Source organism: Aquarana catesbeiana, linkage group LG04 (assembly GCF_042186555.1).
Source record: "Aquarana catesbeiana isolate 2022-GZ linkage group LG04, ASM4218655v1, whole genome shotgun sequence".
Classification (NCBI taxonomy): domain Eukaryota; kingdom Metazoa; phylum Chordata; class Amphibia; order Anura; family Ranidae; genus Aquarana; species Aquarana catesbeiana.
In genome coordinates, this window is record NC_133327.1 from 628526658 (window position 1) to 628543084 (window position 16427).

Consider the following 16427-nt stretch of genomic DNA (forward strand, 5'->3'; position numbering starts at 1 on the left):
TTTTCAGACTCGTGTAAGAATGTTCAATGACAGCTTGGCTCGGTTTGGGGGGTGTGATGTTAGCTGTCGCAAGGAGAATTTGATGGTTTTTGTTAAAAAAAAAAAACAAAAAAAACACGGGACTTCTCACAGTCCAATCACAGTCTGAACAAGTTAACACCATCCATGGTAACAGGATATGTGTGTTAGATGAGAACTGTTTGTGTTGCCCACAACCACCTATGAGATTCCTCTGTTTTGACAGTTGTGATTTTAAAGTGTTACTAAACCCAGGACCCTGCATTCACTATATCTGGTCTCCAGCAGTACATAGAGCACAGAAATGCAATTATTTTAGTAAATATAAACGGCTAAATAAACGGCTAAATACCTTTTCTCATCGGCAGTATATAGAAATCATAAGACTTCTATGAGTGTCTGGTTAAAGCATGTAGGAGGAGTTTTCATTCTACTCTGACTGTCCTATGAGGCTGCAGGACCCCTGACCCTCTGTCTGGACAGTGCTGATTGTCCCTGTGCTGATCACATTCACCCTCCCAAGAAAAAAAAAAATAAAAAACTCTCTAGCAGTACACACCAAACTGAGCATGTGCAGAGTGTCCCAAAGGCTCTGTACTATCAGGAGATGGATCGAGGACTGTGGAAGAAGGGGAGGATCAGAGAAGACAGGCTCAAACAGCCTTTTTACACAATGCAGAGGCTTAAGGTTCCACAGTGAGTATAACAAGCATGCTTTACTGCCTGTACAGACTGATTTTATTGTTATGGGTTTAGTAACACATTAAGTCTATGTGCAAATGGATATTGTTTTCCTGCATATTATAGGCACAGCAAAAACAGGTTAGCAGATTCCTAATTACGAAGCTGTGTGTCTGATCTGTTTTGCATTGAGTTTCTCTGGACGCAGCAAGTCCTATGGAGATGTGTTTACAACAAAGCTGGCCAAATGAAGCATTTTGCTGTGAAATGAAACTTAATATATTGCAGCACCTCTCCACCCAACAGGGGAAGCTCTACTTATCTCACATTTGGCACCTTTCAGGGGGGAGTGGGGAGCGAGTACCTGGTTTTGACAGGTACCCTACCCCACTTCCAGGGAGTCCTGGCTACAGCGAGCTCGCCCCCCCCCCCCCTCCTTCCCCCGCCATTCAGCGAAGCGAAGCGTAGTAGGAAACCCGCAAGGCTTCACTGCCAGGTTCCCATACAGGCAATGGCAGAACCCGAGAGCCGAAGGAAACATCAGCTGGGGTGCCAATATCACTGGATTCCAGGAAAGGTAAGTGTCCTAATATTAAAAGTCAGAAGCTACAGTATTTGTAGCTGCTGACTTTTAATTTTTCGTGAGTGGGCTGGACCTCCTCTTTAAAATGCATCTCTCCGGCCAAACTTTTCTCCATTTTGGAATGGGGGAGGGTTGGAGCCGCTGACAGATTTTACTTCCCCTCACTTATCTTTTAATGCATCTGTAATAGGGACATTCTCACCCCCTGGCCAACACTGTAAGAGGCATTTTTCCCCACGGACGTACAATATAGGAACATTCTTCCCTCTGGCCACCAATGTAATGGGGCCCATCCTCCAATTACTACCAGTTTAAGGGAGCCCTTCTGCCACTGACCACCATGAAGAATAGACATTAATAATTATTTTTAGTAGGGGTCAATTGAGACCTGAAAAGTGATTCTAAAGGCTGAAGGTTTTTTACCTGCATGCATTGTATGCATGTGTGCAGCTCCCCCCAATAGCTACCTGAGTAATTCCGGCAGTCCAGTGATGTGCACAAGAACGGCTGCTCTCCTGGGTCTCTGCCTCCTCATTGGCTGAGAAGCAGGAGCAAGATCACAGCCAGTAAGTATTGGTTTTGGTGCTGAGCTTTATGGACACACAGAGCAGGAGTAAGCATGCACGAGTGCCCCATAGCAAGCGGCTTGCTATGGGGCACTCAGAGAAGGAGGAGGAGCCAGGAGAGCTGGCAGGGGACCCCAGAAGAGGGGGACCGGGGCTTTTCTGTGCAAAACCACAGCACAGAACAGGTAAGTATAAGATGTTTGTTATGGACATGTGCATTCGTTATCGTCCGAATGCATTTTTGTCCGAATTTCGGGTATTTTCGTTATCGTTTTCTGCACATTTTCGATGTGCAGAATCTGAAATCCGAAAAATCCGACATAAACAAATGCTTTATTTTAGTTTTCGTTGCGACAACAGTTCGATATCGATAGAAGATTCGACATGACGCGGACAATAGCGATCTGTGTCCATCTAACCTGTGGTCGAATGTGCCTAACCTTAGCTCTATTAGTCTAAGATTATTCGACACAGAGAGAAAAGATTCGACGTAGGCGGAACATTCGTCTGGAAATGTATGATTGCGGCGTCGTACAGTTTAGCTGCTCTGTCGAATCTTCTTAGAACATTCGACAGACACTATAAGCCTTCAATGACAGATTCGACCTTAATTATTTCGGGTTTTCGGACGAATGCATTTTTTAACTAAACATAATAAATAAAAACGATTTTAGGGTGTAACTAAATAAATTTATTTTTCGGACGAAAACGAAATTCCGAAACTAAATATTTTAGTGTGCACATGTCTAGTTTGTTATTTTATTTAAATAATATTTTAACCTTTAATGTCACTTTAAGCATTCTTCCATGTTAAAAAGGTCCAGAAAGGCTATTTTAGACTTTTGCCATAAGAACATATGATGATGTACTACTGTATGTTATTCCAACCAAACACATTGCTGTTCTCCCCATATTACTGTACCTGCTGTCCTTCCCATTCTGTACAGCATTGAGTTTATCAGTAGTGCGTTCACATACATAAGTGTTTCTTCTCGTCATCCCACTACCGGGAAACAGGCTATTCTGCAGGAGGACAAACAACATACGATCAACTGCACTGACATCATTGCAAGTTTTACTCAGACACATCCAGTCACTGAATCATATGGGGTTGATTCACTGGTCCCCAGAGCAACCAATCAGATTATTAGTTTACCCTGTTAGGTCAGTTTGAGACCCTGGGGTATATTTTTTATTTTAACAAGGCATTTATTACATTAGGGGACACAAAAAAAGTGACAAAATATGAGAAAGATATGGAAGATCTTCACAAATGACTAATAAAAAAATAAAATAATAAAAACTCAGGTGGCAAAGAGCGGAAAAACGGTTGATGCGCATTTTTACTGAACCCCACCAAACCGGCCATCTACAAAATAATATGGCGACTGCTCGGGTCCATGAATATTTCCATGGCTGTGATGATGCTCAGCATGTCACATACGTTGCCCATCATTAGAGTGATAAGTGGTAGGGGGCGATAGAGAACTAGAAACCTCAAATTAATAACAACAAAAAATAACTACTAGTCAAAGCAATTAAAGTGCATTGTGCTGAGTGAATAACAATTCATAATAATGGTGATACATTCAGAGGTCGATTTTTCATGTCCATTATTAATCTTTTGGGCGTGAATCTTATCCATAACACCGTCACAAAGGCAAATCTTGTGAATATCACCCGATGGAGTGAGTGAATTGCCTACTCACCAAATGGACATGACCAATATTAATCAAAAAGAAAGGTCGCAATAGGCTGTTTTGTATATATCTGTGGGTTTTGCTGATCTGCCACTGGAGCTGTGACTGGAAATCTTTAGGATTCTCCTTTCCACTGTAGGTATACCATTAAGAAATAAACATAAAGCTGGACCATAGCGTGATAATGTTTAATAAAAATAATAGTATACCGGGATGCGCCTCGATGTACGTTTCGTTTTACGTCTTCATCAGGAAACGTCCCGATGACGCTGTAAAACGAAACGAGGAGCATCCCGGTCACGTCACTTCTTGTCACCGACTTCCGGTTTCTTACGCCACGGTGGTGGAATGCACGCCAGATACCGAGCGGAGGCTGGGCAGCTGAGGTCTTCACCACATGGTGGTTTTTGCTGTAATTCCTAGTGCCAGGACAAGGCACTACAAAATGTGCGCAGCCAGTGTGGCATTGTTTTTACACCATTGTTTTTATTAAACGTTATCACGCTATGGTCCTACTTTATATTTATTTCTTAATGGTAAACCTATAGTGGAAAGGAGGATCCTAAAGGTTTCCAGTCACAGCTCCAGCGGCAGATCAGCAAAACCCACAGATATATACAAAACAGCCTATTGCGACCTTTCATTTTAATTAAAGAGTTCGTGTCCATTTGGTGAGTAGGCAATTCACTCACACTCCATCGGGTGATATTCACAAGATTCGTCTTGGTGACGGTGTTATGGATAAGATTCACAGCACAAAAATTGACCTATGAATGTATCACCATTATTATGAATTGTTATTCACTCAGAACTTTAAAGTGATTGTAAAGCTTCAAGTTAAAAAAAAATAAAAATAACAAATATAACATACTTACCTCCACTGTGCAGTTCGTTTTGCACAGAGTGGCCCCCGAACACCATCTTCTGGGATCCCTCGGCGGCTCCTCCCCGCATCGTATAACCCCCTAGGAGAAACGCTCTGCCTGGGGATTACCTTGCGGGCACGCTCCCGAGTCCATCATTCGACGTCCATAGACGGTGAATGTAAGACTCAGCTCCGCCCCCCGCGTCACTGGATTTGATTGACAGCAGTGGGAGCCAATGGCTGCGCTGCTATCCAATCAAGAGTGAGAACCCCAGGCAGAGGAAGAGCGTGTCTCCGCAGGGTGAAATTCCAGGTCTCAGGTAAGTAAAACACGGGGGGGGGGTTGGGGGCAGCTGGTCACTGCAAAGTGTTTTTTCACCTTAATGCATAGGATGCATTAAGGTGAAAAAACATGAGGGTTCACAACCCCTTTAATTGCTTTGACTAGTAGTCATTTTTTGTTATTATTAATTTGAAGTTTCGAGTTCTCTACTGCCCCCTACCATCTATCACTCTAACATTTAAAAGCATATTGCACTTTTCAGGGGAGCAGCTCTAACACTAAATTACTTAATTTAGCACTTAAAAATTCATAGTGCGAGGTCCCCAACACAAGTTGCCTAACATGCCAATTGCGGTCAATGGGTCTGCAGGGTAACCGCATGCCGTAGTTGTGGGGTGGTTTTGCAATGCAAAATCCCCATTGGGATGACGGAAAGGGGGTGGGTGGGGGTACACCAGCAAACTGCCATTTAAGTGCCTCTGAAAAGTGACCCAAAGTGGATCACTATTCAAAGGGCTAAAGACCGGCGCTATGTGAACAAGACTTTATACTTACACTTGCACCAGTGGCAGATTTTTTCCTCTCTGGCCCTGCTAAGGGGCTCGCTGTCACCTCTCCTTTAGAGCCCACGGTGGCATTGCTGAGTTTGCGGGAGCCATTTTTGTCCCAGTCCTCCTTCTGTTCACTTTCAACACTGTTTGCCTGTCCACGTTTCGTGTACGAGACAGAGGGTGGGATTGACGGTCCAGCTGTACATAAAACACAAAAATAGCAGATCTCAACTGTGAGCTCAATCTGATTGCATAAAGTGTTCCAAAAGATAGAAGTAAAAAAAATAAAACTTTTTTTGCAAAGATGGCAAGTAAAATTTTTCATTTGAAGGGTTTAAATGTACCCACAGAGACTTGAGATAAAAATTGTCCAATCTGATGACAGTCTAATGTCTGTGGATTCCTGCAGGTGGCGCCGACCATCCAGTCACTATTGTTCCCTTTTGTTAACCCAATGACAACTTTTAACCCCTTCCCAGCCAGTGTCATTAGTACAGTGACAGTGTATAGCATTAATGCCATTGATGATGTCAGTGTCAGATTTCCCGCCGCACTATCACAGTCCCACTATAATTTGCTGATCCTCACCATTACTAATATATAAATATATATAAAATACACACACACATACACACACACACACATCATAGTTTGTAGCTGCTATAACTTTTAGACAAACCAAGCAATATATACTTTTTAGCGGAATACATTTTGGCCAAAATTTATGAAGAATTTTTTTTTTTTTTATGTTTATAGGATTTATAGCAGAAAAGTTAAAAAATTGTTCATTTTTCATTTTTTTTTAAATTATAGAACAAAAAAATAAAAATAAAACAGTGGTTATCAAATACCACCAAAAGAAAGCTCTATTTGTTTAAAAAAAAAAAAATAAAAGATACTAATTTTGTTTGGGTACAGCGTTGCATAACCGCGAAATTACCAGTTAAAATAGCACAGTGCTAAATAGAAAAAAATGGCCTGGTCATGAAGGGGGTAAAACCTTCTGGAGCTGAAATTAAGTGGTTAAAAAAAATGGATCATGGATTTTCAGAATAAAGTAGACAACAGTCTATAAACTGACCTCATACAGCAGAATGTAGCACCAGCATGACACAGCTAAATATACACACACAATATTACCAAAAGGTAAAATATTATCAAAAGTATTGTGACGCCTGCCTTTACACACACATGAACTTTTAATGGCATCCCAGTCTTAATCCATAGGGTTCAATATTGGGTTGGTCCACCCTTTGCAGCTATAACAGCTTCAACTCTTCTGGGAAGGCTGTCCACAAGGTTTAGAAGTGTCTATGGGAATGTTTGACCATTCTTCCAGAAGCGCATTTGTGAGGTCAGGCACTGATGTTGGATGAGAAGGCCTGGCTCACAGTCTCCGCTCAAATTCACCCCAAAGACATTCTATCAGGTTGCGGTCAGGGCTCTGTGCAGGCCAGTCAAGTTCCTCCACCCCAAACTCGCTCATTTATGTCTTTATGGACTTTGCTTTGTGCACTGGTCCAAATCATTTGGTGGAGAGGGGATTATGGTGTGGGGTTGTTTTCTAGGGGTTGGGCTTGGCCCCTTAGTTCCAGTGAAGGGAACTCTTAAGCCATCAGCATACCAAGAAATTTTGGACAATTTCATGTTCCCAACTTTGTGGGAACAGTTTAGGGATGGCCCCTTCCTGTTCTAACATGACTGAGCACCAGTGCACAAAGCAAGGTCCATAAAGACATGGATGAGCGAGTTTGGGGTGGAGGAACTTGACTGCACAGAGTCCTGACCTCAACCCAATAGAAAACCTTTGCGATGACCTCACAAATGCGCTTCTGGAAGAATGATCAAACATTCCCATATAGCTGCAAAGGGTGGGCCAACTCAATATTGAACCCTACGGACCAAGACTGGGATGCCATTAAAGTTCATGTGTGTGTAAAGGCAGGCGTCCCAATACTTTTGGAAATATAGTGTATGTGAGAGATATATAAATATTATTTATATATTTTAATAATAATAATATATAAAATTTTACACTGATTTGTTGAATTGCTCAGTTAAATTCTTCAATAACATCTGCCACGTCTGTCATCACCAAAAGCGAAGCCAAACACACACACTTTCATCCTATATAATCCCACCTAAGGAATAAGTAAATATTAAAGTGTAATGCTAGTTCTAGGCTAAAACGATAATTCAACATAATCAACTAAAGTGTTTCATGTTAGAAAAGCATAGTAAGTGTTTATAAGCATTTATTTCCTTATAGCAAATCTGGCCTGGCCTAAAACATGGCTTGGGCCGGACTTCTCTCTAAGTCAATATTAAGCCACGCCCAATCCATACTAGGCCCAGCCCCCTGATTTAAATGAACCTAAGTGGCTCTGACCCTTTTGCATCCTATTCAAAAATGATGGTATTTGTTAAACAAGGTTTATCTTTACATCCTCTAGCCAAAATGAAAAAAAAAAAAATTTTTTTTTTGCTGGAGCTGGGCTCCAACTAGTTGACTGCTGCAAGGAAAACATCAGACGTGACCTAAAATAATGGTTTAGCCCCCGTTCACGCCGGTTTCAAATCACACAAGTCACACCCAGTTGTCGGCAATGAAACCGTTCAAATTGCTGCGACTGCACTACTTTGTACCTAGTTCTGTTAAATAAAGTCGCAAGCTACAATGAAATTGGATCTGCAAATCGCACTGATTTGTGGCTTTGAAATTGCACTGAATTAGCGCAATTTCAATGCCGCACCAGTGTGAACCAGGGCTTAATGGGTTTCTTTTTTTAACATTAAAAACAAAAAAGGAAACAATGAAGCTACTGGAGCAGGTTTACAGAAATATTGTATTAGAAACAAAAATTGTTCTCTGCATCTGACTTTAAGAGGCTTTACCAGCACTGAACCCGAGCCCAAAACTTTAAAGAGACCCTGTCACTAGAGCATTCATTTCAACAAGATTACATAACCATTTAATGTATTTTTGCTATAACATATTGTGTACATGTAAAAGCTTCCCTTGAATTGATTTCCAAATCCCCAAAACTGCCGTAGAGTGCCGCCATCTTGGAAGTGATGTCAGCAGCAACAGCAGACTCTGAACTGTCACTCAAGTGACGCTCTATAGCGGGGTCTCCAAACATTCTAAGCAAAGGGCTGGTTCAGTGTCCCTCACTGTCCTTCAGACTTTAGGCAGGGCAGACTGTGGCAAGTGGGAGTGGAAAATGCCCCAGTGTCAGTAGGAATAAACAATGGCTCAGTCTTGGTGGTCAGTGGTAAAAAAAACCCCAAAAAAACAACATAGTTCCTGGGGTCCGTAGGAGGAACGAACAGTGCCCCAGCTCTGGCATAAGTGGGAGGAATAAAGCCCCATCATTGGTGTCAATGGGAGGAATAGTGCCCCATCATTGATGTCAGTGGGAATAATCATGCCCCACTATTGGGCGTCAGTGGAAGGAATGTTGCCTCATCATTGGTCAGTAGAAGGAACAGTGCCTCATATCAGTGGGAGGAATAGTGCCTCGAGGGCCAGGCAACGACAAGCAAGAGGCCGCATCCCGTCCCCAGAACCATTTGAGGACCACTGATACATAGTATTCCCCTTTGTTCTTTTCCTGGCTGCTAAATAAAAACTTATGTAGGGAAGGGAGAGAAGTGGTGGAGGAATTGGGCCAGCCCAGACAGTAATTAGATACTCCTAAAAGAGGAGAGGGCTATGACATGCAAAAAGGGAAGAGGGCTGTGCAAGGAACTTGACTCGGGGCACACTGCAAGTGAATAATTAATAAATGATGGAAAAGAAAAAACACTGCATACACGCATTTACAATACTTGTTTTTTCTGTGCTTTTACCTGCAATTTTTTAATTTGGTGACAGGGTCTCTTTAAAAGTGCAACTGCTTAATCCAATTTCACTATATTCTTTTACTTGGACTATGAAAGCAGCAGTAAAACCCCGCTTTGTTATTTTTACCTACAGGGAAGCCTATAATGAGGCTTACCTGTAGGTAAAATGAATATCTCCTAAACCTGCCATGAGGCATTGCAAGGCTGGCAGTTACAATTACTCCCAGAGGCATGATGGGACTTGTAGTTCAGCAACAGCTGGAGGGCCCAGGTTGCCTACCCCTGGTCTAGGAGATATTCATCCTGCATGCAGCCGCTTATGCCACCAGTACATGTGTTTTGAAGGTCCGGCATACCGTGCGGGACCTTCAGAGCTTCTTGCAGGAACGGGACAGGAAAGACGTTATCGTGGCTCCGGCCACTCACAGCACCGGAGCCCGCAAAGCCAAAAGAAAGGCCGGGGTAAGATGTGAGCCCTCTCAGTGGTGACTGCACGCCGCTGGAAGAGCTTTGTTCTAAGGTAAGTATTTCATAATGTGCTAGTATGTGATACATACTAGCACATTATGCCATTGTCTTACAGGAGTGTGTTTTTTTTAATTCTGTAGCGGTTTACTACCACTTTAATACAAAATGTCAGCAGAATGACTTTTTGGCTATTATGGATGTGGGTTCAAAAAATGTGGCGACAGCAATCCAAAAACAGAAGTCAGGGCTGAAAAAGGTGCAGAAATGGCAACAGATCTCATGTAACAAAAGGGAAATGTCTTTATTGCTTGTGACAAGTCATCTGCTAACGGAATAACCTGCACTAGAAAAGGGCCACTGGAGTCACTGGTTTCTACACGCAACACAGACAGGTTCCTTTTAGGCAACAATTGTCACGCACCGTGGTCACTGAACCGCCGCTGTTTCTGATTGGCTGATATACTCCTCTGGACCTTCATGTGGGCTGGAGATGGCACCGAACTGTTGTTCAGATCACTGCTGGGCCGAGATCTTTGACACAGGTTACTGCTAGACAGGGACTCGCTGCCTTCAAACTGTAAAAGGAATAAAACAGAATTTGTCACCTCACTGTAAACCCCAAAATTCAGAAACTAAAACTACAGAGAACAGTCGTTTCTTGCTGAATAAACTGCACAGAATAAGACGGCTCACACTGAAGCAACTCCATGTTTTTTTGTTTTTTTAAAGCCCAACTCCGGGGACAACTAAAAAAACGAAAATACTTTTGAACTTAGGAGGATGGGTGTAATCCTTACTCTACGCCTAGCTCCAGGCAGGCTCCTACCATCTGTGCAACTGGTCCCCAGAAGGCTCTGGGTGGGGCGGCGGGCAGGAATGACAACGTCATCAAATACAATGCCAGGCCAATAGCCCTGCATTATACATGAGGGATTACTTACAAGCCAGAGCTAAAGCGAGCACTGGACTGAGTAGTAGGGTAAGTATTACACCTTATTCCTCACAGCCTAGAATAGACGAGCATTTAATCCTTGCACTGGGGAAGGGGGAGCCCCAGTCACTGCCTGGGTAGTTTTTGATAATAGAGATTGTAAAGAGAAGTATAGCCAAAGCTTGTTTGGCTGTACTTCCCCCTCTGGATTACAGGCGTGCAGTTCGTTCTGCACTTCTGTGACCCGATTTTAGCCGACCGCATTACTTAGCCGGACCAAATGGTCGGGATCCACCCATATGCCTGGACAGGCACCTGCCTCAGCCTCACAGCGATCCACTGAAAACCTGAGCCAGCGCCGCCCCCTCCACAGCCCAGTGCTCCAGTGAGCGCTGGAGGGGAGAGCAGAGAGTCGATGACTGACAGTCACGGCTCTCTGCAGAGCAGAGGGGGATAACTGAGCGATTAGCGGTATTTGATCACTCAGTTCTCCAGGTAGAGCCGGCAGGGGACAGCTGCAGGCTCTACCTGGAGAGCTGCAGTGCAGCCATCTAGGCGAGTATGATTTTTATTTTAATTTTGTTGATTCCCATACTTCTCTTTTAAGTCCAATTGAACCTTCACTTTAAAATCAACCAAATAAATTCCAGATGTATCAAAATAAAGATGTGCAAAGACTTGCAGTTGCCACATCCTGAGTAGAAACACTTTTCTTCTTGCCAGCGTGCGGCAGAGAGGGAGCATATGTGGAAGCAGTGGTTTTTCTGCAAGTATCTGAAGTGCTCCCATGCGAAGACCCATAGCTTTGGAATCAGCAAAGCTCTTGCTTCCCGCTGATTGGGGAGATCAAACTCTCATACAGCAGGGGACGTGTCAGATCTCTGCAGAGAGACTACTGCTTCTGCACAGAAAGCGAGGGCCTATCTCTGCAGCATGCTGGCAGCTGAAAGGCGGGTTTAAGGATGTGGCTGCTTTCTGAAGAAATTGAATTTGAAGACTTTGTACACCTGTTTTGATGCACCTGGAATGTATTTAGCTTATTTAAACCAAAAGTTCAATCAGGCTTTTAAAATATCAGTCTGTGACCCCAATGGAGAGATCAGATCTTACTGGGACAGGAAGGCATCGATGACCAAAAAAAAACCAACACTATCAGAAGGTCTGTTTTTGCCTGTGAGCCTGTTGGAGAGAATTCACTGTCCAATGTCCTGACAGTAAATGATGAAAAAAAAAAAAAAAAAAAAAACCCCTCTGCAGTATGGATACAGACAGGAATTAAAAAACCGACAGGCTGTGTTTCATCAGATTTGGGAACCCGTCAGAATTTGTAACAGAAGTGATGTTCCGTCGCAGCTACACCCCGCACTCCTCCACAGTAAGGATGCAGCGAGAAGGGGGCAAGCGGACATCTTGGTACACCCACCGGAGTTTTGCATTTCACACTTATTTTTAACAGTAAACTGAGCTTATATAGTGAAATACATTATTTAGAAATCCATCTGTTTACATGTTGAATTATAAAATCAGAGGTGTTCTGTCAGATTAGCAAACCTGTGACATCATCAGGTTTGCCGCTGCTTTTAAAATTGAACATGTAAACAGTCCGTCGGATTTTTAAATACTGTATTTGAACTTATAAGCTCTGTTTACTGTTAAAAATAAGTGTGAAATGAAAAGCTCCGGTGGGTTTAACAAGATGTCTGCTTGCCTCCTTCTCAGTATATCCTTACTGAGGAGTGCGGGGTGTAGTAAGATGGCGGCAACAGAACGTCACTTCCGTTACAAATTCTGATGGGTCGCCTAATCAGGTGCAACTCTTCTTTGTTCCATCTAAAACAAAATTAAATGTTTTGGCTGACATTGGCTTCAACAGGAAATGAAAAGGTGTTGTCAGTAAAGTCTCTTTTGATGCAACCTCAAAGACATTCAACAATGATTGGTGTTTCCAATACTGACAAGTAGTTTCTCCCTCAGTAGCCGTCTGTATCACAGACTGTACAATTAGCCCCTTTACTGAGCATGTCATCTAAAATAAGGCTGTACTTATTTTAACCTTAATTCATTATCTGCATTAGGTTAAAATAAAAACCTTCTGAGTGCAGCTCCCCCTCCCTTATACTTACCTGAGCCAAAGCACAATCCAGGGCTGTGCACGGGAGCAGCGGCTCTCTCCCTCCTCATAGGCTCAGAGACAGCAGCAGGAGCCACTGGCTCTCCAAGAGCGAGCCCGCACAAGTGCTCCTATAGCAATGGTGGTGGGGGGAGCCAGGAGTAATGACAGTTTCTGTGGAACAGTACAAGCTGTCAGAAGGCAGGTTGAGGTTTTGATAGCCAAGAACCTGTGTGTGCAGGTTAAAGTGGTTGTAAAGGCTCAAACCTTCTGCGTGCAGAAGCCCCCTCCCCCCAGCCCCCCTAATACTTACCTGAGCCCCATCTCGATCCAGCGATGTGCACAAGAACAGCGGCTCTCCAGTCTCTTACTTCTCCCTGGCTGAGACAGTGGCTCCCGCTACTGTCAATCACAGCCAGTGAGTCAATGAGGAGGGGGCGGGGCATAACCACACTCTGTGTGTGAATGGACACACAGAGAAGTGGCTCAGGAGCGAGCCTGCTCGGGTGCCCTCATAACAAGCAGCCTGGCAGCAGGGAAGGACCAGAAGTGCTGGCAGGGGACATAAGAAGAGGAGGATTGAGGATGCTCTGTGTAAAACCACTACACCGCTCAGGTAGGTATGACATGTTTTGTTATAAAAAAAAAAATTAAAAAATTATATATATATATATATATATATATATATATATACACATACACACACACACACACACACACACACACACATATATATATATATTTACAATCACTTTAAAAGAAAACAAGAATGCCGTTATGTCAAAGTGACGTGCTGACATTCAAGACTTCAAATGGTGGATGGGCAGAGCTCAGGGGTACTGCTAAAGTAATCTATGATCAACAACTCTGGCACTGCTCACACAAAGGCGTGGACCCTGTAATGACAACTGCTATAGTTCTCAGAACCATAGGCAGGCTTACTGTTTGCATACAATGGCGGATCCAGCCTCTTAAGTGTCACATGTGGGGCAGGCATTACTATAGGCACTAATGCCCATGTGCGAATATGGTCCGTATTCCAATATATACTAAGGGTCTATTAATAATGGAGAGCAGATACTGCTATCCGCTCTATGTTATAAATAGCAGGGCTACGCACAATGCAGTGTGCATTTCATAAATTGCTGGCTGTGGTGTTAAGCCGGTGGAACCCCATATGGCATTCCCTGGGGAACACAGCATAAAGAACTTGGCGATTGGAGGAAACCTGGTCATGTGACTTTGACAGGTCACATAACCAGGTGCTTCCTGTGCACTAAGTGTTGTCTTGGTTTTTTTGCAATTGCAAAACACATGTCCCTGTAGGTGTCACTGTTGCTTACACTTCAGGATAGCTTCTATATCTTTTTTTTTTTTTTTTTTTTGGTAAAACAACATTTCTGAATTTCTCATAAGGAAATATCTGGATGTATCTGATTTGAGAGAAAAAGATTTTTTTTTCCAATGGTCACCAGGACAAATAAAGGTGTGAATATCCCCAACTGGGAAGCATACAGCAATAAAAACCAGACTGAGGTTCTAACTCTCCCCAGTCTTTTGAAAATAAAACAATGCATTTAGATACACTTTAAAGTTTTTTGGGCACTACTTAAAACAAAAAAGTATTACACAATATTTGTTCTGCATGTATAAATCTTTATAAACACTCAAATACCCAAAATGACCGGCTGTGCCATCTCTAAAGTACACAAAACATACTGTATGTAGACTAAAACGGCAAACATATGCTGAAAAAGGACTTTGAGCACCTACCTCTGGCGGCTTTCTACCCAGAAGCAAGTAAGTGGCCATGACTTCATCGTACTTCTGGCTAATTACAGAATCGGTAATTTCCTCCTTTGAAAATCCCATCGAGACCATAATATCTAAAAAAAAAAAAAAAAAAAAAAAAAAACAAACACTGTAAATTTTCAGGAATTTCTAAAAAGTTCACACTTTTCGTTTTACAAAGATAGACACTTGCAAAGGGATGCAATTATTCAAAAATCATGCAAAATACATTAAAGGGAAACCAGATGCTTTGGGGGTACATTTTTATTTTTTAAGTTTATGAGTCTTTAATCCTTTACCCCAAATGACTGGGGTTCATCAATGCCTAGATGCTCAGGCCAAATTCAGCAATGTATTTGCACCTTATAGCCAGAGCAACCTCTGCTCTCCATACTGCAGACACACATTAAAACAAACCTGGGGCCCATGTAGACTAAAGCAACAGGTTCATAAATAAATGACAAATGATCCTCCACTATCACTAGGAAGATGCGAGCGCAAATCTTTCTAAACACGTAAAAGGCTCCATTGATCTTCAGACCTTACCTGGTCCTGTTTTGCCAAACTAATATGAACCCGAGGGGTCATCGGTGGTACCTTACCTTCTATGGTTGGTTCATTGAAAAAGCAAAATATACAGCCAGAATCACAAACATCTTGACGTGTTTTGCACATTATGAATAGGAACTAAAAGTGCTAGTTGCATCATGGTATTTATGTGATGTTGGCTGTATACTGTGCTTTTTGAATTTATAAAACACTCAGGGCTCATTCATACCACTTCACTCGGGCTGCATTCATCGGCATATCTCAATGCAGCCTCAATGCCAATTGTTCTCTATGGGGGAGATTTACTAAAGTTGGTGCATTTAGAAACTGGTGCAGCTGTGCATGGTAGCCAATCAGCTTCTAACTTCAGCTTGTTCAATTAAGCTTTGGCAATAAAACCTGGAAGCTAATTGGTTTCTATGCAGAGGTGAGCCTGACTTTGCACTCTCTAACTTTAGTAAATAGACCTCTATGTGTCCTGTTCACACTACAATGCTGTCTTGAGGTGGGTTGCAATGCGTTGCGAAAAAAAAAAGTAGTACGTCTGAATTTTTGCACAACATACTGCAGCTCATTTGCAGAGCACAGAAATGAATGTAATCTCAAACAATGGGGAAAAAGCAAAACAGTGCCTTGTATTGTAACAAGACAACGGACACCAGCCCGCACTTATTTTAGCACGCGGAATTACGTGAATTGCGATATTGCAAGATACCATTAGGGACTCATTATGTTCATATTTCGGATCGCAGTTAAACAGGTTGATTTTAAGGCGGATTCCACAGCTCCTCATACTCCTGTGGAATTGTGTATTAGCTGGGCAGGATAATAGGCCGTGCCTCACCATGTTAGCTTAATGCTGGAGCAGTGACATAGGATGACAGGATGACAATGCCACTGCTCCATTGTAAGCAGAGTAGCGAGCGCCGTCACCTTGACTGGCTAAATGAGCTTTATTTCCAGCTGTAAGGAAAGGCAAAAATGAAATGCAATACATTTGAAGATCTGGGCATCTGTAAAAAAAAAAATCCTCTACACCACACCCCAAATGCACATTTTATCTAGGGGGCTTGGAATAAGCAGAAAATATAGCCCCTATTCTTTACTCCCACAGGCTACCTTCCTGATGTGTAACCAGCTCATGAAGCGGCTTCTTTTTGATGCTCATCTGGTCGCAATGTTATCACGTACAATGAAGGACCGGCAATCCTGCATTGTATGAGAGAGGATGGAGGGTCCACCAAAAATCAGAGCATCAGAGTAGAGAAGAGGAATGGCCACCAGGAGAGCATAGAATGGGGCAAGTATTCCACTTATTACAATCCCCCTAGACAAAATGATCAATTTAACGCTTCCAGTGCAAGGGGCTCCACTGCAGTTTGAGGCTGGGTTCACATATGTGCGAATTGGATGCAAGGTTTTCCGCATTCAAGTCGCGTGGAAGGCGAGTGTGACCGGCACTTAATGAAGCCAGTTCACACAGGT

At 42.8% G+C, this 16427-nt stretch overlaps 1 protein-coding gene across 2 annotated transcripts in view; it reads right to left on the reverse strand.

Moving 5' to 3' along the window:
* MARK1 (microtubule affinity regulating kinase 1) overlaps positions 1-16427 on the reverse strand; it is a 229339-nt gene that overhangs the window by 44170 nt on the left and 168742 nt on the right. For both annotated transcript variants that reach the window (XR_012244007.1, XM_073628355.1), the window contains exons 11-14: positions 14376-14488; positions 9983-10136; positions 5252-5445; positions 2771-2871 (exon numbers count right to left, since the gene is read on the reverse strand). Coding sequence is in view for 1 of the 2 variants with exons in the window: in XM_073628355.1 (XP_073484456.1) it covers positions 2771-2871; positions 5252-5445; positions 9983-10136; positions 14376-14488 (562 nt within the window). In the remaining variant the exon portion in view is untranslated. The remainder of the gene's footprint in view (positions 1-2770; positions 2872-5251; positions 5446-9982; positions 10137-14375; positions 14489-16427) is intronic.